The sequence below is a fragment of the Phragmites australis genome, chromosome 5 (genome assembly GCF_958298935.1).
Source record: "Phragmites australis chromosome 5, lpPhrAust1.1, whole genome shotgun sequence".
Taxonomy (NCBI): domain Eukaryota; kingdom Viridiplantae; phylum Streptophyta; class Magnoliopsida; order Poales; family Poaceae; genus Phragmites; species Phragmites australis.
In genome coordinates, this window is record NC_084925.1 from 427,719 (window position 1) to 454,985 (window position 27,267).

The 27,267-nt window shown below is 41.6% G+C and overlaps 3 protein-coding genes across 4 annotated transcripts; all 3 read left to right on the forward strand.

Annotated features, from left to right (window-relative positions):
* Positions 1-9,559: 9,559 nt before the first annotated feature.
* Positions 9,560-14,732, forward strand: LOC133918183 (putative nitric oxide synthase). Its single transcript, XM_062361925.1, has 13 exons — positions 9,560-10,120; positions 10,769-10,954; positions 11,049-11,135; positions 11,210-11,289; positions 11,385-11,466; positions 11,710-11,730; positions 12,135-12,180; positions 12,300-12,418; positions 13,147-13,260; positions 13,349-13,423; positions 13,525-13,614; positions 13,943-14,052; positions 14,269-14,732. Exons 1-13 carry the CDS (start codon positions 9,701-9,703, stop codon positions 14,522-14,524), a joined length of 1,686 nt encoding a protein of 561 aa, XP_062217909.1. The 5' UTR covers positions 9,560-9,700; the 3' UTR covers positions 14,525-14,732.
* A 3,981-nt stretch (positions 14,733-18,713) lies between these two features.
* On the forward strand, positions 18,714-20,743 carry LOC133917338 (zinc finger BED domain-containing protein DAYSLEEPER-like). Its single transcript, XM_062361242.1, has 2 exons — positions 18,714-19,025; positions 20,237-20,743. Exons 1-2 carry the CDS (start codon positions 18,902-18,904, stop codon positions 20,650-20,652), a joined length of 540 nt encoding a protein of 179 aa, XP_062217226.1. The 5' UTR covers positions 18,714-18,901; the 3' UTR covers positions 20,653-20,743.
* Positions 20,744-21,698: 955 nt separating this feature from the next.
* On the forward strand, positions 21,699-26,191 carry LOC133918184 (uncharacterized). Of its 2 annotated transcripts, none has more exons than XM_062361926.1 (9): positions 21,699-22,049; positions 22,137-22,203; positions 22,353-22,430; positions 22,982-23,034; positions 23,336-23,419; positions 23,521-23,573; positions 23,659-23,723; positions 23,833-23,891; positions 25,785-26,191. In XM_062361926.1, the coding sequence occupies exons 1-9, from the start codon at positions 21,756-21,758 to the stop codon at positions 25,872-25,874; spliced, it is 843 nt and encodes a 280-aa protein (XP_062217910.1). In that variant the 5' UTR covers positions 21,699-21,755; the 3' UTR covers positions 25,875-26,191. The 2 variants fall into 2 exon arrangements, with proteins under 2 accessions (XP_062217910.1, XP_062217911.1); XM_062361927.1 differs by lacking the exon at positions 25,785-26,191 and adding an exon at positions 24,398-25,771.
* Positions 26,192-27,267: the final 1,076 nt, after the last annotated feature.

Below are 27,267 nucleotides of genomic sequence, written 5' to 3' on the forward strand. Positions count from 1 at the left end.
GCACCTAATCTTCATGGATTCGTTGACTTTTTATGATAAAAAATAATTATCTGTCAAAAAAGTAGCTGCCCAAACTACCCTACTTTGCTTCATGAAAAAATTGCTCGGTTCATCACAAATGATTCACTATATATATATAACATTTTTGCGTTTCATCACGAGGGTTATCGTCATAAAAAACTAGATTTGTTGTAGTGATAATACAAGAAAAAAAGATATTATCAAGACAGAAATATATCGGTATCAATCGAGAATTGATAATTTAAACCTAAAAGAACACATACATATACAAAACACAACACAATCTTAAAATATCAAACACATATGCATAATAGCTTCCTTTGCTCAGTCTAAATCTATCCAACATAGCAATAGATCAAAGTCCTTTTTTTCAAATATGGTTTCTACCTCTCGTGATGAAAACTTCGAAAACCATCTCTGAATTTTAAGTTTTACTGTTTTCGTTTTCATCCCTAATGACGAGCGTCACTCCCATCCCATCAATGGCTGACTCGCGGCAGCTCTCGATCGAGCGGCTGAGCACCATAGCTAGCTGCACCATGCGTGGCGATATTTAGTGGTCGTCCTCCTGCAGTGGTGGTACGGGATCCGATATATCTGGATCGATTATATATATAATATATATATCCATGGACCATCTATAGTATTTCTCAGCACAGCATGCATGCAGGTTAAACTCAAGCTGTGTACATGACAGGAGGCCATGCATGCACGCACATCTGATATCTGGCTCCGGACAAAAACCAACGCCGGCCGCGCCCACAGGCCACAGGCACCTGCTGCACGGCACGCTGTATATACGTCCCGTGAGATCGATCGATGCATGTGACCGTCCCGTGTCTGGCCGAACCGAAGCACGTATACGTGCATGTCGGTAAAAATTTAAAATTAGGTAATATATATATATATGACTGTATTTATCAAAATAAATAATAGATTGTTATATTTACGATTTTAGTATGTATATTTGACACTTATTTATCAAAAACTGACCTTCGGTACATCATACGTCGAAAAAACGTGAGTCCTTTGTGCCGAATATGGCATTATAGTCTATATTTAACATCTTATGTGAAGAAAATCAGTTGTATTCGACATATAAGATGCTGAGTATGGGTTACAGTATCATATTTGGCATATCGTGTGTCGAATATGTCATGTTATGATTGCCACTTCTGCTTTGTCGAGTTGATGTTGCTTCGATGTTTGCTTTCTGCGCAAATGGCTGGCATGCATGCATATTGTTTTCTTTTTTACGCGTCAGTGCGTCGTTTTGTTGCTGTTATTATTTTCGGTACGTCGCATTACCTCCAGCGCGCTACAAAATGAGGAGTGAGGAGGATGAGCAAATGTGAGGAGCAGCAGAGGCGACCAGCGAAGCGTGAGGTGAGGAGCAGCAGCGCAGCGCGAGGCGAGGAGTAGCAGCAGTGCAGCGCGAGACGAGGAGCAGCATTGCAAGGAGAGGAGGAGCAGCAGCGTGAGGAAAGGATGAACAGCATCGCAAGATCAATTATAGTAAATACTTATATTATATAGGTAATTAATATGTAGTAGTAATAATAATAAGAGTAAGTAGATTGTTTAAGCCGATCAATTAGATTTGATAAATTATATTAAATTAATAAATTATAGTACTTAGATTATGTATGTAACTAATACTTAAATTAGTAATAATAATTAGAGTAAGTAGATTAATTAATCTGTCAAATTATATTAAGTTGATAAATTATAGTATTTAGGTTATTTGAATAGTTTGATTATATGAATTTAATTAGTTAGTGTAATTATATTATTGACTTAGTTTAATCGGTGTAAATAGATTATTCCCTTAGTATAATTGTATGTATGTCATTAACCAGTATAATTAAAGTATTTACGTAATTTAATCAAAGTTATTAGAGTTATATAATTAATCAGAGTAATTAGTTTAATAGAACTAATTTGATTAATTAGCTTAATCACTTAGGTTAATATATTTATTATTTATCGAGGGCGTAATTAGTTGTGTATCGTACATACATGTAAGTAGTTATTTTACTACATATACGTTTGTTTAGCAGATATACTATGACTATCCATATTTATTATGGAGAACGTCCTACTGTTTTGCACAGGAAACTCGTATCAATTCAGAAATGTTAATACATAGAGAGTACGGTTGAGGTATCTATTGATCTAGATGGCCTGAAATCATATGTTATGAGCCTTTTACGTGTGAACCAACAGTCCTATAATATTATCCTAGAGGGTGTGCGGTTATGGCTTGTTGCAAACAGCTCGGTCGTTGTCCATACGTCGTTCGAGATGAGAAGGAACAACGTATGAGCTTTGTACTCATGCAAGATATTGGAGGAGAACTTTAAAATAGGGGTGTACATAAACATAGTGTCATGACTGGTGTAAGGTGATGCAGTGACTAGCGTGGAAGGTTTAGGCCAGCATGTGATGTATGAAGAGGAGGGAGGGCAGTTCTGATACAGAGGGAACTGGAGTGGACTCTTCTGAGGTAGGTGCAGGATGCATGGATGATAAAGCCGGTGGTAGCGGGGATGAAGAAGCTGCTGACAACGATGACCTGGTGCCAGTGATTCAGTACTTTCGTGGTGCTGGGCTGCTAGATTGTACCGTCATTGAGTATAACACTCTATCCAATTAGGGATACTAGAATAGCGACATCCAGGTCGGACAACAGTTTCATAACAGGGAGGAGGTCATCCACTTTATTAGCAACTATGTTGTAATCACAAGAAGGGACCACAAGTACGGCCGATCTAACCCTACGGAGTATGAGGTCAGGTGTATCAAGCACACGAATTGTTCTTACTTCGTACGAGCGCATAAGTCAAAATATGAGAACTATTTTGTGCTTAGTAGGCACACCCCACACACATGCAGCGAAGAGGCTATTAGGAATGTGAGCCACGCCATTGATGTGAGGTTCATAGCCCAACTCCTCACCACCCTTGCTGGCACGAACATATGTTTGTCGTCAAAATTCATTATGGAGGAGGTACAGACTAAGACGGGTATACTGATCAATTACCACACTGCGTGACGAGCGAAGCAGAAGACGTTGAATATGCTGTTTGGAAGCTTTGAAGAGTCTTACAACTATGCTCCGAGGCTGCTGCAGAAGATTGCCATGACGAATTAAGGGACTCAGTGGGTCATGGCAGATGAGCTGATCAAGCAGTAGTATGTGTCATACAACATCACTGACTGATACCTTATTAGGTTTTTCTGGTCCTTTGGACAGTGCATCGAAGCTTTCAGATATTGCAAGCCAGTTATATGTGTGGATGCCACATTTCATAGCAACAAGTACCATGGTAACCTTATGACGACGATGGCAGCGAATGCAAACAATCAGATCATTCCTCTCGCGTTTGCAATGGTTGAGAGAGAACAATGATAGCTAGTTGTGGTTCCTCACCTTAGTGAGGACACGTGTCGTGGCCAAGAGGCACGAGTTTGTATCATCTCAGATCGCTACAAGGGCCTTCAGCATACGTTGGACGTGCTGCATGATAGCACAAACTACTCTATTGCATGCCTGATGTGGAGAGAAGGTGATATATGCGACACTTGGGCGTGAACTTGTACACAAGATACAACAACAAAGCTCTTGTAAAGAGGTTCAAATGGTTGTGCATTCAGAACCAGCAGGCGAAGTTCGACGAGATTTGGAGAGAGCTAAATGAGACCACTCACAAGATGATTGCAGAGCATGAAACATAGGAGGACCATCTGCGAACGCAAATGGTGAGAGACCAAACTATCTTTAACCGTTCACGTGCTATGTTTAGCCAGTGGATAGCGGGAAAGCCGGTAGAGCATTGGGCCCTAATCCATGACACTCACGATGTCAGGTTAGCACATAACATTTTAATGATCGTATTCTACCCTTTGTTATGCAAATATTCCTTCTAAAATTATGGCCTCCCAGGTTAGGTACACCATAATGACAACGAATATAGCAGAGGCGTTCAACAATGTCCTAAAGGGTATACGAGGTCTCCTGTTGTGTGCCGTTATTGAGCTCACATTCTATAAAACAGCAGACTACTTTCGAGACCGTGGTATAGCTGCTATGGAGTGCAACACGCGGTTCGCACATAAGGTGAAGGAAATCATATCCAGAAGGAGTAACAAGGCACACTTTCATCGGACTAGGATCTACGACCTCGTCAACAATGAATTCAAAGTCATGTGCCACCACAGGTATACTTCATGGTATAGCGCGAAGGATATCATGCAACAATGTCAAATTGGGCCTCACGAGGTGAAGTACACATGCAATAAGCCAAAACTGCACCATATCCCGTGCTCCTATGTCTTCGTCGCTTGCAGGGACATGGGCGGTAATGACGTATCATAGTACGTATCACCGTTATTCATGATCAATGCATTGAGGAGCACATGGCTTGCAAATATGCGTTCCTTCAACATCGGAATCAACTACAAAGCGATTGAGGGGCTTAAGTGGGTACCTTATCCCCAAGCGTGACGTATGGATCCTGGAAGGCCTAAAGCCATGAGGATGCAAGGTGACATGGATGCAGCAAATGCTATTGACAGCTTACACAATTGCAAAATTTGCAAACAACCTGGTCATGACAGGTGGACTTGCCCGACCCGGCAGTAAACTATCAGGCCACGATCGAATAGTATTGTATTAGAGTTGTTGTAATTTAGTTTGTTTTGTGAAGTTGATCACATACATGGTTTGTATTCTAAATTGTTATTCATCTATTAGTTATACTACCTATTTTGTAATATATCGTAATGGTACTAACATCACATAAATGTTCATGTAATATACTATATCATTGTTATTCACATAATAGTTGTTGTCTTACGTTGTTTTTTATTGAACCATAAAGTTTGAAATCGTTGTCATGGCTCACGGTCGTCTTCCCGAGCTTCTTCAGTTACAGTACGGCGAGAACCATAGGGGAGGATGATTTATACATGGCAACATGTACAACGATTATATGTGTTTTTAAATTGCCACGATAATTAGTTACTTACTCAATACATGTATTGGATACCTTTGTAGTTGGTTCCTTTGCGTGCCAGGAGTGTGCACACGATTAAGGAGTTAGACCATCGATTCCACGAGTCACTCGCATGGGTAGGACTACTACCGTTCACTCTCTTAATGGACGGAGCTGCTATGGCGGGTGGTGGCAGGACACCTCTCCCACTGATTAAGGCGTCACTTCTCACAACTCTCGTGGATCGGTGACGTCCTGAGACGCACACGTTCTACTTTCCTTTTGGTGAGATGGCCGTAACATTGAGGGACGTGACCATGTTGACTGGACTGCCGATCAGAGATGCATCGTTAGTAGTTTCGCGACCAACAAAGGAACAGTTGAAGAGTTACGTTCAGAACAGGTAATTATCTATTAGTAATTCACTTCATATGCTCTAGTGCTATTAATGCTTCACTGACCCTCTGTATTTTGTAGGTTTGATGTGCAATATGACATGAAGGATGTTGGCCTCTCCATATCCTAGATTCATGTTTTGCCATAGTTCGATCCATGCCCACCGGATGCGATCGATGTTACAATTATGCAGCATTATGAGGTGTACTTATACATCCTACTAGGAGGCATCATGTTCTGTAACACGACAGACGATTATTTCCTCCCTCATATTATATGGTTAGCACGTCAGCTCGCGTTACGTTCTTATGAGCCAACATCTTACAGTTGAGGATCGGCTATACTGGTTGCTATGTACAGAGGATTTTGTGTCGCAACCTAGCGGTCAAAGAAGAAGGGATCTGTTTCAAGCTGTCTAGACATGTTACAGCTATGGAGCTAGGAGTACCTCCCGGTTTGTCAATCTTAGATGAGCAAGAGCTACTATTCTGTCCCCATCTCCGATGTTGTTGCAGATGATATGAGACCTACCATGGGGTATTGGTGGATTTATGACAGGCTGAGATAGAGTCAGCAGCAAGACCATGATAACTATTCCTAGGTAATCAGTGATCTAGACGTCCTCAGCGCCGATATCGTAGAGTGGGATCCATGGTATATAGCGACTGAAGGCCTCATCACATCCTCTTGTTTGCGTGACTCACACTTATGGATGACCAGATACTTCTTGTTGTACATGAACAACATGGAAGTTTGTTCTCCTGAGCGTGTACAGAGGCAGTTCGGGTACCGACAGTTGGTTCCAGTACCTCCCCCACGAGGCGTTGGACGGGCGCATGAGTAAGTGCGTTATTGTACATACCATTATTACCTTAAGTGATCCATGTTAAGAAATTATAATTGTTTATATCACGTACATGAGGAGCGCATAGGGGACCGCATGCATACAAGACTGGTCATCCATTAATGCTGAGCACATAAACAGGTGGATGAAGTCAGCCGCGGTGGATATCATCTTTCCTGTTGGACAATATGACGATGACACGTACTGAGAGTACCTTTTGTGGTACCGTTCTCGCACGCGTGCCACCTTACTTAGTGGACTTGTAGAGCCAACTCCTAGACCCTTCCCCGAAGATCGTGCATACCTTCTTTCATGTTGTGGTAAGTGATGCGGTACTTCTAACGATTTTCATTAGTTAAACATATGTATTACTGACATGACTCTCATTTTATACAAATCAAAATGACATACGAAATACATACGAAGGCGGAGTAAGCTTGTGGGGAAGCAAGCGGGTCATTAACACGAAGGGATCAAAACCCTCTTCGGGACTACATGAGGATGAGAGGGTCTCGCTTGCTGTCTGCGTTACATGGTCTAGGTAGTTGTGCCCCACGTTTGAGGGGGTACGACATACCAGCCATGGACCCATCCCGTGCCTCCCATAACAGGCGCTTGTCTCGTCTAGCACCAGTGAGGAACCCGTTCGGGCATAATCGCGAGAGACACCTTCGGCTGCGGAGCATCATGTGTCACGTTCCAGTGCTAAAGCCGAGGAGTGCATGGAGGCTATTGAGCCTGAGCAGTGTACACTGGGTTCGCAGCCCCCGCAGTGGACACAACCTCCTCAGACTACGATGACACCTTCGCTTGTAGTATCAACTCATCACGAGGACATCATTGACTCCACGCAGCAGACGCCTAACTGAAGTAGCCCACATGATTTTTGAATGGGCTACTCCCAATATACCGATGCATGTGGGGGTTCATAGTGGTACCAATATGGTGAGATTTTGGCACACCAGACTCCATCAGAGTACGTACTACAGACATCCACACTTCCGAGTTAATGGGTTTGGATACACGTTCGATGGAGATCCAACAAGGCAAGGCGATGACGATGACGATGAAGAGCAAGGGCACACGTAGTAGGGGCCAGCACATACCACTGGGATGAGGGTCACACACCCGCCAAACGCTTGCACTCCTGGGGATTGCGTGTGGCATCGTCGTCATTGAGTAGACATTGCACTTGTACTTATTCATGACACATGTATTATTCACTTTATTTTCATAGTCATCTCTATTATGTCTTATTCATTGTATTATTAATGTAATTATTTTTAATTTATTTAATATTTATCAAATAATTATGGCACATAACTTTATTTATTACTTATTTATTAAGCATTGTTACATATTAATTATGATATTTAGTGTTTCTTAAATAATGAGGGATTTGTACTTTAGTGCAGAGCCAGAATGTTGTAGTCAAGGAGCAATAAATCTATGGCTGGATCTTTGAGTATAGGCTTTTCGTAGACACCTATAACGATTGATATAGCATTAAATGCCTCATTGTAGGTTGTGTGTGGAGAGAAGGATGATCATTTCAAGGAGAACAACCTAATCCAAACTGTGTCCAAATTGCATGCAAGACACTTCTATTCCGCATTAACCGCTCCGCTCCAACATGTAACCATCGACAACCTTAGAGTCCTCTTGCATTAGCAACATCAAATGTATCTTAAGGTGTGTGAACTAGCCGACTATCGTTCTGTGCTAGGTTTCTCTATGAGGCAAAGAAGGATGACGATGTTACCCGAATAGTATGCATCCCACATCCAGGTTCGTCATTTTCTATTTGGTCACCATGGTTATCTTTTTTCCATTGATTCAAATTCCCCTCTTTTGTGTTAGGTGTTCCCGGAAGACACTGAGTTGATTAACAAAGAAATTCCAAACTTCTTGGTGATGTATATGCTCTTCGGTAGGGGTGTGATGCCTGGTTTGCGTAGAAGATGGCGAAGATCAACGAATCTAAGGGTACAAGAGCGTCCTCTACTATTCAACTAGAAAATGACGAGGCCGATGAGGACGATAATTTCATGTCACCAATACCTCACGTTCCAGTAGCAATACAGGAGAAGGTTCAAAGAACACTGCAAGAGGACGCTCACGCACCACATCGATATGGCATACGACCAACAAGGAAATAGGACATGCTCCTACCGTGATAGCTCAAGATGACGACGATTTCATGCCACAACGACCTCTTCCTCCGATGCCTCTATCTCTGGAGGACATTGAGGACCCTGAAGATTATGGTGAATTTACTTGTACCCATGCATCCTCACTACTTCTAATCACAATCTCGGCGACGACAAACATCTTACCCTGATAGAATAGACTGGCACAAATGTCATTCTTTCACTAGTTTACGTAGCCACTTTCTACCGCCATCTTGAGATGATCTAGATAATCAACAGTTATGCACTATGCATCTTGAGATCAATGGTATAAGAGGGAATATTGCATCACTACATTTTAAATTGTGCATTTTCAAATATGGCTAAGTGTTAAGGCTGTTCATAGCCTTTGAGACTACATGATGAATTAAGAATTTTGAAATGTATATTTAAATTAGCAAATAATTAATAATTTTATCGATACTTGGCAATTGCTAACAATAATATGCTTAGGCTCAAACCATGACATATGTTCATATCTATGTTTTTTGACTCAGCCTTTAGACAAGAAGTGATTAGAGCTTTAAGCATAAAATGACAACACCTTTATCCCAACTCTATCTTTAGACACGAAGTGGCTACATAACAGAGCTCCAAACATGAAATGACATTACACCTGTTTTGTCTCTGTCGGCGGACGTTACGTGACGCAGCCGCTCCTGGCATAAAATGACAGCATCAAAGTGGCGGCAGTCGAGCTAGGCTATATTGGGCATACGAGGTGCCGAATATAGTATTGTAGCCCATATTCAACACCTCATATGCCGAATACTAATGCCATATAGTCTACAGTGTCATATTCGATATCTCTTGTGCCGAATATAGCCGGGCTGACGTTTTTTGGTGTACGATATACCGAAAATCAGTTTTTTAAATAAGGTGCTAGATATAGATACTAAAATTTTAAATATGATAATATATTATTTATTTTGATAAATACGGTTATTTTGTCTAATTTTAGATTTTTACCCGTGCGTGCATGCTGCTGGGTGAGCACTTCAAATTCAGCACGATGCACATACGTGTTGCAATGCTGTTGGGTCCGGTCATGTTCTTCTTTTGAGATAGAGAGGATGAAGGCCCGTGTCATGTGATGATGTCGTATGGGCTGAGTCGCTGGCCCGTGAGCTTCCCGTCGACCACCACAAGCTACTGTGGGTTGATGCCGCGGATAAGAGAGGAGAGGAGAAGACAGGAGACGGCCACCCCCACGCCCACCCGGCTGCTCTGCTCTGCTCCGCCGCCAAACTCCGATGCCGATGCTGTCGCCGCACCTCCCCTTCCTCTCCTTTCCCAAACCCCTGGTACCACCACTCGCCGTCCCCAAGCCCCACACCCACCGCCCCCTCCTCCCCTCACGCGCACGCGCCGCCCCCTCCTCCAACGCTGCATCGCCGCCCCCTCCTCCTAGCACGTCTTCTCCTCCACCCGACGGTGTGGGGCCCGCAGCGCCCACCCGGGGGGACCGCTTCATCGGCCGCCAGCTTGCCGCCGAGGCCGCAGCGCGCGTGCTCGCACCGGAGGACGCGGAGAGGCGCCGCCGCCGCAAGGAGAAGCGCCGGGCCCTGGCGCAGAAGCCCTCCGGCCTCGCGTCCTGCTACGGCTGCGGCGCGCCGCTGCAGACAGCGGAGGAGGGCGCCCCAGGCTACGTCGACCCCGCGGCATACGAGCTGGTAAGTCTCTTACGCACGGCTCTACCAGACCACACTGTACTGTTATAGTCTCTTACGCGCTGCTGCTTCTGTTTCATCCGCTGTAAGTGATGCTGCTATTAACGCGATCGAGAATTCCGGACGAGTAATAGAGTGAAATCATAAAAGGTGACATCTTTGAGCGCCTTGTAGTTGTACAGTCTGAGAGTGGTGCATGTGCAACCATTGCTTTTGTGTGTTTACTTGCACGTACCTTTCTGTTCTGTGCTTGAGACGATGACCTGCATCGCACAAGTGTGATGCCTGTTGATATTCGTATCAGCTTGTAGGCCTGGCCACTTAACCTAGTGCAGTGCTGGCATTTTGGTTCAATTAACTCGATAATGAGTGAGCTGAACGAACTATGCTGTATGTATATGCATATTCATGCTTCACAGGATTAAGTTAATTCCGATTACTTTGCTACTGATTCACTTACTATACGTGGAATGCACCAATGCAGTAATGTTTCTGTTTGCTTACTTGCGACCTTAGTATGTACAGAAATTATGAACTAACTTGAAATTTCCGCACACGAATGGAACAAGTTTACATATATTTTCTGCTTTCTCGAATGATTACTTGAGATTGAAACATAGCATGGTCTGATTTCATTTCTTCTGTGAGCAGAAAAAGAGGCACCGTCAACTAAGAACCGTTCTATGTGGAAGGTGTAAGTTGCTGTCTCATGGGCATATGGTGACTGCTGTTGGTGGTCATGGTGGTTATCCTGGGGGCAAGCAATTTGTTTCCGCGGAAGAACTCAGGGAGAAGCTGTCATACCTCCGTCATGAGAAAGCATTGATAGTGAAATTGGTAAACAACTTGTCGGTTTAAACTCAATAGATCCCGATATCTATGATTTTCTTGCCTGTTTCCTTGTTGGTCACTGATTTTAGCTCTCATGCAGGTTGACATAGTTGACTTCAATGGAAGTTTCCTGGCACGAGTACGTGATTTTGCTGGTGCTAATCCTATTATACTTGTGATAACAAAGGTGATTGTTTTATGCACCCATTTTTGTTTACTGCTTTTACTGTTTCCAGTCAACTAAAGCTACTTCTTTTGTAGGTTGATCTCCTTCCTAGAGACACTGATTTGAATTGCATAGGCGACTGGGTTGTCGAGTCAGTTGTCAAGAAGAAGCTTAAGTAGGACTCTTTTCCTTGGTGTTCCTCCCTTTTACAGTACTTTCATCAAATGCTTTTGCTAATTTAAATTTGAATCTTCCACTTGGTTTTTGCAGTGTCCTTAGTGTACATTTGACAAGCTCAAAGTCATTGGTTGGCATCACAGGGGTTATATCAGAGATTCAGCAGGAAAAGAAGGTCAGCATGTAATCTACGTACTTATTTTTCTGGTTATTGTATGTATCTTTCCCTGCTTCTAGGCCACATTTCTCCAATCATCATGTATAATTGAATAGATATTTTCTTTCCCTTTGTCACATGATGTACAAATTTGAGCTATGGTTGTTTTCTCATTTTATCGTATGAATTTTGTTGAGATCTTGACTTCCTTTTCTTGTTCTACATTTTGCAATCCTGACTATGATGTTTCTTTCTTATTAGGGCCGAGACGTGTATATACTGGTAAGGAGTCATCACTCTCTCTCTCTCTCTCTTTTGTGTTCTACATGAAATGTTAACTGTTGAGAGATATGCACATTATATTGTACTTTTCCTATCTGACAAATGTTGTTCCACTATTCAATTGCTGCTATTTGTAGAAAATTTACAAACTGCATTCATGTATGAGGTCATTATTGATAGATTGATGCACATAATGATGATAATGTTCTGTTAGGTGTCCTTTTTTTGGGTATAGGGATCCAAAACTGATGATTCTCAGTAGGATAAGAATCATGTTTAGTTTATTTTGCTTTTCATTATTCTCATTTAATAATTGAAGCAATAGAATGTTGAAGAATATGAGTGATATTTGTGCTTGTCGGCCGCTGTAGTTATATCTGATATTTTTTCAAACTCCATTACAGGGCTCAGCAAATGTTGGGAAATCTGCATTTATCAGTGCTTTACTAAGTATGTCCTCACCATTCTTGATAATTGTCTTCTATCCTTTTTCCAGCTGTTACTATATACACAATGCCGCTCATTCATTTCTTTACCACACTAATTTTTGGAGACTGCTGGTGTTGTAGAAACAATGGCGTATAAGGATCCGGTGGCAGCTGCAGCTCAAAAATACAAGCCAATACAGTCTGCTGTTCCTGGAACAACCCTTGGCCCTATTCAAATCGACGCATTTTTAGGAGGCGGGGTATGATTCCATTTGATCTTTTTATTTTTATATAAGAATTCTAACTTTGTCCAAAGATCTTTATTGTATAACTGTACCAATTTACATCCCTCAACTATTACCTCGGTTTAATTTAACTCCAATACTGTTTAATTTGCATCCCTCAATTGTTAAAACCGGAGCACCTAAGTCCTCAACAGTTGTTTTTGCCACGTCAGCAGCCAACTTAAGAGTAAAGATTTTTTTTACTTGTGGATCACACAATCATTTTATTTTATTTGTTTACTAAAAAATGTATTGATGAAAGGATAGCCAATTAGGCAAATTCCAATGATGTGGCAGCTGACGTGGCAAAAGCACCCTTAAAACCACTGTTGAGAGGCTATGATCAGGTTTTAATAGTTGAGAGGTGTAAATTAAACGGTATTGGAGTTGAGGTTTAAAATTAAACCAAGGCAACAGTTGAAGGATGTAAATTTGACTTTCTCCAAAATTATATCATTGCCATGTATCTCGCTGACAATTCTTAAATAAAAAATTCTTCTAATATAGATTTGTTGATACCTCTAAAGGCGCATCTTGTCATGATTCTTGATTTAATACATTCATATCTGTTAATGTATAATGCTCAATATGAACATTTGTGCTCCCTCTGTTTTATTCCATTATCTAAAATATTTGCTCCCTCTAATTTGCTTTAGAGATCCAATTTGGAGTGTACTTACATATCCTTGAACCTTTGCACACAGAAATTATATGATACACCTGGTGTCCACCTTCACCATAGGCAAGCAGCAGTTATACATGCTGATGATCTGCCTTCTCTTGCACCACAAAGTCGTCTAAGGGGGCAATGTTTTCCTGTATGTATATTTCATCCTGTGGAACTCATGTTACTTTCTTAAAACTTCCACACTAAACTTTTTCTTCAGAACATGATGTTATGTTCAGGCTAATGATACAGATGTTGAATTGAGTGGGAATTCATTATTCTGGGCTGGGCTAGTCCGTATTGATGTTGTCAAGGTACTTTAATGAGCTCAACTTCACTTTTGTGATTTTCTTTCATCATGCCTAATTCTCCCTTACCCTAGTATGCTGTAACTGATAATCAATCCATGATCTAGGCTCTTCCACGCACACGACTGACATTCTATGGACCCAAGAAGCTAAAGATTAATATGGTCCCAACCACAGAAGCAGATCAATTTTACAAGGTAGGCATATGTTAATTGACATAACATTTCATTGTTGTATACCGCCAGCTAAATTTTCTTTCCCCTTCTTCTCCTTAGCACAGTTCTGAATTGTGTTTTACATTATTCCGTGATACTCATGTATTTTACTTTGCTATTGAAGAATGTTAAATGTATTCACACTCCTGCTGTGCCTTCCCCTTCAATGCTTACATGAAATTTCTATTTATATATCGAATTGAAGCCTTTTCCCACAGTTCCTGGTTTTTTCCTTTTTTTTGCTCTCTCTAACCTCTGCCCATCTGAAATGACGTGCTCTCTTTTTTACCCTGTTCTTTTCACTTTTCAGAGTGAAGTTGGAGTTACATTGACCCCCCCTACCGGTAAGGAGAGAGCTGAAGGATGGGCAGGGCTTGAGGGTGTTCGCGAGTTGAATATAATATATGAAGAACTTAATAGGTAATGTTTTCAATTAACAGTGAAGTCACAGCTTCATCCAACATTCATTTTATGGTCAGTACTATATCAATAGTTTATTGGTAGCTTAGCTTTCCTATTTCACAGTGAAGATGGGGTAGTATTTTCACCGGTCTCTAGATAATCAGAAAATAGAAACAGTTGCTTTCTTATGCATAAAGAGCTTTAGACTTATTTTAGGATCATCTTCTTATGCAGACCTGCTTGTGACATTGCGATCTCCGGGCTTGGGTGGATTTCGGTTGAACCATCAGGTGTGCCATCAATCAACCCCGATGACAATGTTGAGGGAGAATATGACAACGGTGAGCTGCATTTGACGGTACATGTACCCAAACCAGTTGAGATCTTTGTTCGTCTGCCATTGCCTGTTGGTAAAACAGCATCACAATGGTATCGATATCAGGAGTTGACGGAGGAAGAAGAGGAGTTAAGACCTAAATGGCATTACTGATGCTGCACTTTGTTGCCTATTTTTGTAGTACTAATTTAGTGTGCTAGTACATTTTGTGTAATCCAAATAGAGCACAAACTTATGCTCTCAGATATTGGGATGAGCAATGCTAGGATCAGCTGAAAAAAAGGATTCGGGAAACATTTGGGTGTAGTTGCAGAGATTGAGTTTCATAATGAAATTTTCTACAATGGTGTTTAACGCAAAATGCTTCAAGCTATCGTGAAAAAATGGCGGTGTAAAGCAAAATGCTAGAGATTTCCTGAAACAATGGTGTGGGACTTGTCTAAATTCATACGTGATCAGATCCTGGACACTGGTGTTGAAATGTTGCTATTGAAGGCTAGTGGTTTTGAAATGCTGCTAAAATTTGGCATTGCTAGAAAGTTTGGTCAACAAATTGCTTGCCCAAGAACTGTTTTAATGTCTTCCCTCTAAGGGCAAATTTTGGCAACAAAACAAGAGCTGAGTTTGGTCATACTTACCAAATTTTGTAAGGAAAACTTGGCGGCCTTGGCTTTAAACCAAATAGGCTTCAAATTGTTTTGAATACTCCTGCACTTAAAAATGTGACTTTTTGGACATCCTTGTGATCTCTAACATATAATCGTGTCATCAATACATTCGGAAAAATCAAGATTTTTTATAGGATGCAATTATGTATGAGACAAATATACCACTTATGCCACTATATCATAACCTTATATCCTTGGATCTGTCTCCCCACAGCGCAAAGCGCCTAGTCATTTGCAAATTTACCACTAATTTTTTTTACAAGAATGCAATTGAATGACAATTCTGATGGTATTTTTGTAATTTTCTAATAAGACTACCCCAACCATATTCCCTTCATTTCGTTCCCTTCTCCGTTCCTATTCACTTTATTTCCTCTCATCTCCAACAGCTTCCTTTCGAGGGGAATCGCGAAGGGAACGGAGAGATAATCCCGTTCTGAAGGGAATGATCCTAAGAATCTCGTCGTGAAGGGAACCGTGAAGGGAAACCGTTGGGAGTGCTGAAGGGAACAGGAATCCCTTCACGACGGAAATCTGGGTCGTGAAGGGAAGTTGTTAGGTTTGATCTAATAAGTTTACAATAACAATTCAAAACAAATAACAAATTTACAATTAACTCTTATCACCTATTGTCTTGTAGAACCACGACCCTTCATCTAAAGTTGGGTCTCTAAAAGCAGCCCTTGTGTAGTTTGGAAGCAAACGATCCACCTCAATCATGGGCCAACAACATCAATATTTATAACTTTCCTTTGTCCTCCGCTGTAATCATCACCCTAGTTCCCTTCTGTCCTTCTGCTAGGTGACTACAGATATTAGGGTATATTTAGTTAGTTGAATAAAATTGAACGGGATGGAATCATCTTGGATGGATGGGATATTGTATAGCTTTTTAGTTTGGTTGTATGTATGTAATAGTACGAGAATATATTTAGTTATTTAAAAGTTATGTCTAGCTTAATTATTTAAATAATAATAATTTTTATATTTGTTATTATTAACAAACTAAGCTAGTTTAGTACTAATCATTACTAATTCTAGTTAATCATAACTTAAGTTGTCAATAATTATCACAAAATACCTATAACAATAATTAGTTATGATTAATAATATCAAATTGTAACTAATGTTTAACTAAAAATCTTAATAACCGATAATAATCACTAATCATTACTAACCATAAGTGATTAGCAGAGTTGACAAAACTTGTATGGGGTCGTTTACCCGATTTTGCTGCACGGCTCAGTACAACATCTTCTTGGTATATTCTAAAAATCTGAACCATCTCATCCTAACTGGAATGATATGATTCAACGAATCAAATAGCTAGATCTACTCAGATCCCACACGACCTCGTGGATGTATGAGTTGGTTCAACCAATAAAACAGACCCTAACGCGTCCAAACGATCGGACCGGCTGTAAGAGCTGAGTGTTCCACCATATCAGCAGTAGCTACTAAGCCACATAAAACGGTGAGTGGCTTTATTAGGGTGTGTTTGGTTCCTCGGAAGAGGTTTCGTAGTACTGCATCATATAAGTAGGTAAGTAGAGTTATATTTGTTGAAAAGAAAAATGTTTGATTGATTCTATTTAGTTGGATAAGTTGAGTTGAGTTTCTGCTTGCTTGACTGAATCTAAGTCTGCATGAGTGTATGTAGGAGTTGATATTGTGATTGACTACTTGTATAAAGATAATTTTAAGATACTGATAAGGGGTTTAGCTGTATGAGTGGATACAGAACCTGCATTCGTCAAGTTAGGTGACGGAGTGAAACTCGAATCGAACTTCACTCCGGTCCAAGATGAGACCGTATATTTATACTTATTAGATCAAACTATAACAGTAGATACATACAATCAAATAGGTTTATTTTCGAAATTCTACATGTCCATCAAGTCAAAATAGAGATACAGACAACCAAACAAACAAACACACCATAGTATTTTTCTCGGACATGGTTCGAACCGAAAATGGAGTTTACTTTTCATTTCTGACAACTCTATTCAGCACAGCTGCTACAATGAGACCTTTTGTTTAGGTGAATGGACGGTTTGCGGACACTGGAGGCGCTCTAGTGAAACCAAATCCTAGCTCTAAGCACTAACTTTGCAAACCAGAGTGAAGGATGAAGACAATGGTTAAAGCACGAATCGTCAAAAGCAAACAAAATAGATTAGAGTTTCGTGGAAATATGAGGCAATTTGATTCATGCAAAACTGCTACTTTTTTTTAAGCACATATACATATATGCATGTGTAACTGTGTACATGTACTTCCTACCTTTCGGTTAAAAATATATAACATTTTCTTTGACTTTTCAAGTCTTTGATGTACAATTTTAATCACTGTTTTTTTTATTAAAAATATAGTTATAATATTTAATAAAAATATGGTAGTCTGAAAGTATTTTTTAAAAAAAATTATCCATAGTTTTTTATATTTTAGAAATTACTGATGATCAAATTTTAAAAATTTAACCGGTTCTTAATCAAAGTATTAAATATTTATGAAAGGAGAGAATACATGAAATGAAAGAGACTCGACGAATTCCAAAGCTTAACACGTATGTATACAAAGTCAGCACGCGTATTTAAGTAATACGCCAACCTAAAGATGGCCAAATGGACCGTGCTTACTGGGCCGACCCGAGGCACGGAACTGTAGGCACGGCCCAGGCACGGCCCGGCCCGAGCCGAGATGGGCCGGGCCGGCACGGCACGAGGCCACGGGCCGTGCCTGGGCCGAGCGCGCGGCACGGCCCGGTCGAGTCGGGCCGGCACGGGCACGGCACGGCCCGGCACGGCCACGGGTGGCCCAGGAGGCACGGCCGGGCCGGGCCGGCACGGCACGCGACGGCCCATCACGGCACGGCCGGCCCATCACGGCACGGCCCACCGTGCCGGCTCGGCACGCGGCGGCCCACGGCACGGCCGGGCCGGCACGACACAGCACGGCCCACCGCGGGGGGCACGGCCCGGCCGGCACGTGGGGCACGATGGGCCGGCGGGGGCACGCGGGTTAACGGGTTAAACGGGCCGGGAACGGCCCGTTTAACCCGTTAACCCGATATTTTTGAATTTTATAGCCGTTTTGTGACCGTTTGAGCTCCAAAAAATTCAAAAAAAATTGCAAAAATCACCATTTTTCACCTATAAATAGAGGAGCACCTTGCCCTTCCATTCCACACCAGCAACACCATTTTCTCTCTTATTTCCTCCTCTCATTCTTGTCTCAAAGTTCGTGAGAATTAGCGATAATTTGGCAAAATTAGTTTGAATTGTTGCAAAAAAATCCGAGCAATTCCAAAATCGTCATCCTGCTGACTTGCTATCTTGAAGTTGAAGAAATCTTGGTGATTTTTTTGCATCGTTGTTGAGTCTTATTTTATTATTAGTTTTATTATTTGATTATTTCTAACTCTGAATATTTGCAATGTTTGTAGTGTCATTCGACATTGATCATGGATGCCGGTCATCATGATACATCCATAGATCATGATTTTTTTCTCCAAGGACTCACAGGGGACTACAGCCCCTTTGATACTAGTGCTGCAGGTGATGATGGACCCGACGGTGAACCTCCGGTTGGTTCACATCTAGATCCAGGTGATGCAGCAAGAGTTCCATCGTCAGGCTCTACAAGTGCGCACACATTAGCAAGCAGTGGGTCTAAAAGATCAAGAGCTGGTACTTCCGAAGTTTGGCAAGACTTTGAAAGGATCTACAAAGAGGAAGATGGGGTAAGTGTCAGGTATGCTAGGTGTTATATTTGTAAAAATGAATTATCTGCAAAGCCCTCGGGTGGAACGGGGCACTTGAAGAGGCACGCCATAAGTTGCAAGCGAAAGAGTGGAGCAGCCATGAAGCAGACGGTGTTGCAGTACAACCCCGACGGCTCTGTTCATCATTGGGAGTACGACTCTGCCAATGCTCGAAAAGAGCTATGTCGCTTCATTGCAAGAGCGGATCTACCACTCAATATCGGTGAGTCTGCTGCATTTGAAGATTACATTAAGCAAGCTCATAATCCTAGGTTCACGCACGTTTCTAGACAGACAACTAGTAGGGATATGGTAAAATACTACGTGTCGTAGCAAACTTAAAGAAATGTTACAAACATGTACATTTTCAGTTGCTTTGACCTCGGACATATGGGCAGGTAGGGCTAGAGAGGATTATTTTAGTGTGGTTGCTCATTTTGTTAATAATGATTGGGAATTAGAAAAGAGAATAATAGGTTTTCGCTTGATTGACAACGCGCATACCGGTGAAAATATTGCTGAAAAAATATCTCAAGTAGTTGCAGACTTTGGCCTCACGAATAAAATATTTTCTATCACTTTAGATAATGCCGGTGCAAATTCTAGAGCAATGGATATTCTTACTCCGTTGTTTAGTACTTATGCTGAATCTTTCTTGTTACATCAACGTTGTGCTTATCATATTGCCAATCTTATAGTAAAATCCGGTTTGAAGAGGTTATCGCGATACTTAGAAGATTTTCGTACTGCAATATCTTTTGTGAACTCCTCTAACCAATGAATTGCAGCATATAAACAATATTGTGTTGCAATGGGTGTGCGTCCACGTAAGTTTGCTCTGGATATGCCGGTGAGATGGAACTCTACTTTCTTGATGCTTAAAAATATTATACCATATAAGAGCACATTTAGTGTGTTTATTCATACACATTACCATCAGCATAGGGGTCAAACTTTACTCACGGAAGCGCATTGGTATGTTGCTGAAAGGATACTGGAGTTTCTTGAATTTTTTTTATGATTCAACTGTGAGTTTATCAGGAGTTTATTATCCAACATCTTGTTTAGTAGTGCATAATATTGTTGAAATTGCTACTCATTTAAACAACTATGAAAATAACAATCTTTTAAGAGATTGTGTAGTTCCTATGAAATCTAAATTCTTAAAGTATTGAAAAGAAATTCCTTTGTTATACGCCTTTGCCTTTATTTTAGATCCTAGAGCTAAAATTGCAGCTTTCTGTAGAGTTCTCGCAATTCTAGGTGATGCTCTTGGCCATGATTATTCTAATTATTATACTAATGTTCGTTCTAAGTTATTCGAAGTTTATAGTAAATATGAAACAAAGTATGGTGGAGTTCGCCTGCAACGACCTCCACTAGCACCCACAACAAGTAAAAAGACGACAACGTGGGGGAAAATATTTGGTGCAGGTTCTTCATCAAGAAGTTCAGACTCTTCGTCACGATCGTCTACGGGCACCGGAATTCCAACATCCGGAGGGGAGCTAACTACCTTCATCGACAGTGACGTTATCAGCCACGAACAAGAAAACTTCAACATACTGCAATGGTGGCATGAGCACAAGACGAATTATCCAGTCCTTTCACTGTTAGCGCGAGATTTGTTAACGGTTCCTGTATCTACAGTTTCTTCTGAGGCTGCCTTCAGTCTTACAGGAAGGATAATCGAAGAGAGAAGAACAAATCTGTCAAGTGAGATGGTTGAAATACTCACCATAGTAAATGATTGGGAACAAGCTGAAGCACGAATGCAACACACTGCAGAAAATACTGAGCTTGAAGAATCATTCCAAAATTTGTATCTAGATGCTGATGAGAACGTGTAATTTTAAATTTTCTGAGCTAGGTTGTACTCTTTTTTCCTTTGCTAGAAAGGTTTTTAATGAGGCAACCTATCAATAAAGCTCATTTTTAGAATTAATCATGTGCCCTTATTATTTCTAAGTTTTTTTTATTCATGTTTTTTGTTTATTTTTTTAAAATACCCCCTGGCCCCACCCCCACCTACCTCTCCTCTCATCGTGGCCTATAAATATCATCTACTCTATCTCAAACTCCATGTATTCTCATTGCCCACCCTGCCCACCCATCTCTCTTTTCCTATTTGCTAGCCAAGTAGCCAGTATTCACTTCACATCAAGAAACTAATTCCATATTTCAATTCATGGATCAAGACGCCAAGAACTCACGTGCATGGTCCCAAGTGTGGCAACATTTTGAAAAGGTCTTCAAAGAAATTAACGGGGAACAGGTAAGATTTGCTAAGTGTAATATATGCAGTATAGAAATAGGTGCCAGATCTTCACATAGAACGGGACACTTGAGGAAGCATATTAAAAATTGTAAGTAAAATTCTGGGGTTTCTAATGAAATCATGTAATTTTCGGAGCATAATCATTGGTTGTACTCTTTTTTTCTTCTAGTAGAAAGGTTTTTAACGAGGCAACCAATCAATAAAGATGTTATGTATTTATTTTCCATATTTTTTTTATTGTTTTTAGGATTTTTTTAGCTATTATTTTTGATTTTTTTCCTATTTTTTTTTTGCTGACGGGCCCAACGTGCCTCCACCGTGCCGGTCGGGCCCGTCTTGCCTTCCCGTGCCGACCTGGCCCGTCGTGCTTCCACCGTGCCGGTCGGACCCGTCGTGCCAAACGGGCCTGTCGTGCCTCCACCGTGCCGGGCTGGCCCACGGCACGATAGGCCAATTCGGCACGGCACGGTAACAATTGGGCCGTGCCGTGGGCCGATGGCTCGGCATGCGAGCCGGCACGGCACGGCCCATAACAGTAAATGGGCCAATCGGGTCGGCACGGGCGCATCTCGGCACGGCCCGATTGGCTCATTTGGCCATCTTTACGCCAACCTTTCTTATTTCCTCGTAGATTTGGTGACTTTGGTCAATTGGGTCCGACGCACCAACACCGCCATGGCCGACGCGCCCACCAGCTCCGGCGTCTCGCCGCCCCCGCCGCCAGCGCAGCCAGAGAGCGGCTCGATCTCCTCCATGGTCGCCTCCTCTGCCTCCTCCGCTGCGGCCGCGGCAGCGGACTTCACCTGCTGGGCGCAGACCTTCGGCGCCGAGAAGGCCGACGCTGCCAAGGCTGCCCTAGGCGCCGCCGCCACCTTAGCCACTTCATCCGCCTCCGCGGCGGTTTCTGCTTCCTCCACGGCCGCGTCCTCTGCCCACGCGGTAGCCTCCGACCTCACCCTTATCGCAAAGGTGACGCCCTCTTGGCCCCTCCATTCCCCTTGCTTCGATCTAGGCATAATTTGGTAAAGCTCAAACCTTTTACCGTCGTATTCATAGGAGGAGTTGGAATGGGTAAAGAAGGAGTACTCCGCTCACGAGCAGATGGTGTTTGGCAAGATCAAAGGTGCCATTTCTCGGTATTTTGCCGAGCAATGATTGTATACTGATGGATTTTAATTTAATGGCTCGTTGATGTTCTTCTTCTTTGTTGGTGAAATTATACTTTTCTTTTGATTTTCTTTCAAGCATTGAATGTTTAGTTACTGGTTGCAGAGGGTGTCGTCATGGCGATAATGCATCCAGGCATTGCTGCAGGCTCCACAACCCTTGCAGGGATTGTGCTGTTCAAAAGTAATATCCTTTCCTTGCAGCTTCTTTGCTTTGTGGTGCTATATTGAATGAGTTTTATCTGTTTGCATTAAACTTTCTTTGGTTCTTGTGTTATGTACAAAGTAATTTGCCATTTGCTCGAGGATGATTACAGTCATCAGTGCCACGTGCTAAACCAAATTATTTTCTGTAACTTAAATGGACTTTTGAAAATCTAAAATTGATTCCTTACTATTCTCCTTAATCCTTACAGTTCGAAATGTTTTGAGACATCGGTGAGTCAATGTGTTGCATCTGCTTATAATATGATGTAGATATCCTTTTTTGGTGGTTTTAAACTATGGGAATACATTATTGCAATAATTTGGATTTTGGTGAAATCTATCAAAGCCGTTGTGAAGTTCAGTTCAAATTATCCATCCTATACTTAGCTGCCTAGCATTTCATGGTACAAAACTCTGAGGTCGTTAACTTGCTGATTCAGTGGAAGTTTGTTCCATTATTATTTCAATAAGGTCAAAAAGTTGCGACTTTTCTATACTATTAAATTTAATATGAATGAATCCTTGCAGGGCCAAGGAGCTACCTGATTCAACGAGTACGGCGCATGTTTGTAAGCAAGGAGGTAAGCACTATATGTCAGTTTGATTAGCTCATACTTTTTGTGACTTCCTGACAGATTTGTACTCTTGAAAGTTGTCATATCCGTAATAGGTGACTAGCTACACACCTATGACTACATGCTTTATAATTTACATGCTAGTGTTATACAATTTCCTTCTGTTTTAGTCCAAATTTAAACACAATTCATGAAGTTCATGAACCATGCTTCAAAATAAAATAAAATATGATGCTTGCAGGGTTGATTTTTCTTAGAAATGACAAGAAAACAGATTGATTGTCTAACATAAGTTTCCGTATTGTAGAACCTACTTTCTGGCATACAAGCTGAAGTGAATCACATGCGGCAAACTGTCAATCTTGTGTCCAATGAAAGCCAAAAACTGATGGTAAATTTCTTTATTTTGAAGAAAATTGAACCATTTGTTATAATTTGTCTATATTAACTTCTGATGCTATTCATGGTTGATTTATTGCATATGGAATCCAGGATAGAGCAGCAACTGCAGAGAAAAGATTTCAGAAAGGATGGAATACACTCAGGCATTTCTCTCTCTCAACCTTTATATCATTTCTTTGCTTTCCTATTGCTCAAATATAACATGGGGATTGCTTTCTGCTTTATCAGGGAAGAAGGGCGCACCATTCAATATGAGTTAAACCAGATTAGTGATATCGAAAAACAATCTGTAGGTGTGTAAGAATTCCTCTAGATATTACTGATTTGTTTTGGGGCATTTGGCTTTTAGTATGGAGATTATCTTATCTTGAATTTTGCATGTGATGAATTGTGTCTTATTAGGTCTGAAGGGCATTCTCGATCAGCTTCCCAGAGCACATGCTTCTGAATTTCGATCAGAGGTCAGTAAACCTACCTGTATCTTTGAACTAGGGGCTGGAATGGTCCGAGCCAGGCCGATCCAGACCCGCCCCCTGTAACCCAATGCAACTTTTGAGGATCATGGATCACTCCATGGAGCAGGCCGTGGAGACCCCCCACGACCCGTTGGGTCCTTAGGGTCGGCCCTAAATACTGCCGCATCCTCTGTTTTTCACCCTCCACCAAAAGGAACTTGATCAGCACATTTGTTTGCTTTACGGATGGAGGTGCTGCTGCCAATGTTGCAGCACATAGTAGTAGCCATAGCACTCTATCTCAGCCAACTGAACTCTGACAAGAGGTGCACGCTGAACACGTAAAAAAATCGAAGAAGATTTCAGCTTTGTGTTCTGGCATGCAATTACCTGCAGCTTATGAAGCTGCAATTCCTCCTCGTTGAGGATGCAGGGCATCACCGCTGAGCCCTCAGCCAGCAGGAGGTCTTCCCTTGCAGCAGAGCTAACCCGATCTATGGCATGTTGGCCAGAGTGGGCACGAGAGCTGCACGAGGATCTGCGGCGTGGTCGGTGTAGGAGCGAGGAGTTGTGCCGCCCCAATCCGGGCGAGACGGTGAGACGGAGGATGAGGAGACAGGCATCGGACGGCGGTGCGTTCCCAAGATAAGATGAGGCTTGGTCGATCCAGCTGACCCGATGGGTCTTTTGGTTTTAAACCATTGGCCCTCAATTTTTTCCCGAGTTGAACCATGGTCCATTGGGCACGATTATGTGGAGCGGGTCAGCGATCCATTGGTCCGACCCGACCCCAACCTTTACTTTGAAAACGGTGATGTTCGTTGGAACTGACCAGAGACTTTTTTTCTAGCCAATCATATTTTTGTACGGGAAATTGGTTGGTGACCAGGGGATCCGGCGTCCCCTTTAGTAAGAATACGATTAATCCAACATGTTGCAATGTTTAAAAAAATTCATAAAAACTCATGTGTGTAGTGCACATAATGTTAAGTAAACCTACAAAAATTCAACTTCAAATTCATCTTTGATATCGAGATTCAGAAGACACAAGGGTACTGTTAGCACGTGATGAACAATGCTGGACTGACTGCTTGTCTATTTTGTTTCTTGACATCTAGGATGAATTTGAAATTGAAATTTTTGCAGGTTTACTTTACTTCGTGTGTATTACATACATGATTTTTTGATGAAATTTTGAAACATCGCAACATGCTGAATTTGCTAATGGGGACACGAGAGCCCCTGGATACAAAATACACACTCTTTTTGTAATTACACGTGTGTGTCTCCAAAATCTATATTCTAAAATAGGGGGTAAATTGAAGCCTTATTTTCTTGGCAGTCTTACTAGTTACTCCTGGCGTGGATATTACATGGGTAAGAATGGATTTCTTAAATAGCGCAACCTTCGTATATATGGGTTGGACCTCCCAGAATCTCTTGTATAAAGAATTACCTTAGTTTTTGGGTTTCATTGTTGTTATCTTTATACATGAGCTGCTATTTGTTGCAGCAAAAGTTGCATTTAATATCTAACAATTCCTTTGGGCTTTGTTTCAGAAAACACACACTTCTCAATATACGTAGCGATTTGCATTTCACTGTCTATTCGTCACCATTTATTACATCTCATGTACTGAGTGATTAGTTATTTTCAGAAAACTGTGCTATGGATTCTACACGCACCTTATAAAAATGCACGGTAGTAGCATGAGTACTTTCCAAATCTGTGCATGTCACCTCTCCGCAACTAATTGTGTAGATCCCAGATATAGATGGCCATGATGCCCTCTATTAATCAATGGATATTTCTTTCATTATTTCTTTCTTTCTTTTTTTGTTGGAAGCTGGAGGATTCTGTAATGAAAACTCATTGCAGAGTTTTTTTTCTTCTTGCAGATATCTGGCCTAGCTTCTCAGGTTAAGAAGGAGAAGCGAATGCTTAACTCCACCCTGTCTAAGATTGTGAATTATGGTGTCCCTATTTGATTGCCTCTCCAGTTTGTTCCGAGGATCCGTTTTTCCTAATTTTTGTGAAGGAAGAGAAGTTCCATGTCAATGGTGAACTAACGTTATACTGCCCAGTTTGTTTTGGAAGAAGGGGAAACAATAAGTTTTGTCACTCTCGGAGACCTGTAAATTTTAGTAACAGATGATATTTTGCAGTGTTTTTGCCTATGGACATGTTCCCTGCCATTAATTGGCGCATGTAGTTGTTCCCTGCCATTAAATTTTAGTAACAAATGATGGCATCACCGGTGGATTATTTGCGCACAGAAAAAAAGAAAGTTTCTCATTGCATGCTATGTTGCTTAGTCCTGATGTGAAAATAAATCATTCCTTACCTTCAACTAAGCACGCTGGTTACAAGTGAAACGATACAAATGTGCTGCCAAATGCAGCGCTGTTATCTCGGTTTGCCGACAATTAATCTTTCATCTCCCATTACCTGTGTCGTCGGATTCGCACGATATTCAAGTGAACTCTGCAATTTGGTTTATTTTTGCTACAAATTCTGCGCAGAGTGGTTGAATTCAACCTGTCGTCAAGCTCAAGCTTTGCATACATGTTCTGACAGACACAAGGTCTGAATTCTGATAACTCTGACGCAGCGTTCCTTGCTCCGAGGTGGTCGGGCACCCGCCTCCGGCGAGATGCCGACGAGCCCACCCCTAACCCTACTTCCGCCGCTTCTACTTTTTTCTCTGCGGCATCCGCAGGTACCTCCCATCTCTTGGATGCGGTGACCAACTCGCCAACCTCTTCTGGACGTACGGCCCAGTAGAGTAGAGGAGTGAGTCACATCTTCCCCTCCCTTCTTTTATCCCCATCGCAATTTGGTTCGTTGACAGCCTTTCTCCCCTTGGCTTCAGGTGCAGACTTTTTTTACTTTTATATTTTTTATATCCAATATTTAAACAAATAGATTTTCAGTTCTTTCAGGGAGCGGTAGACGCATATTTCTGTAAATCTTACTATCAAAAATCTATTTATTTAAATATTTGAGCCTATTCAGGGGCGGTAGATGCATATTTCTGTAAATCTTGCAATCAGAAATTTATTTTATTTAAATATTTGATATAAAAATATAAAAATAAAAAATTAGCCATTTCAGAGAACGGTAAGGATTGCCACCTCTTACCACCCTCTCAGAGAGTGGGTAGGGCCCACCTGCGCTCCCGCCGCCCTTACCACCCTCTCAGAGGGAGGATAGGGACCTCCCCACACCTACCACCTTTACTACCCTCTGAGAGAGCAGTTAACCCCTTACCGTCCTCTCAAGAGGCGGTTAGCGGTCATCCCCACCCCCTCTACCACTATTAAATAGTCAAAAATCTGCCAAAATAACTATTTTAATCTGGAAAAAAAGAATTAAAGAGGA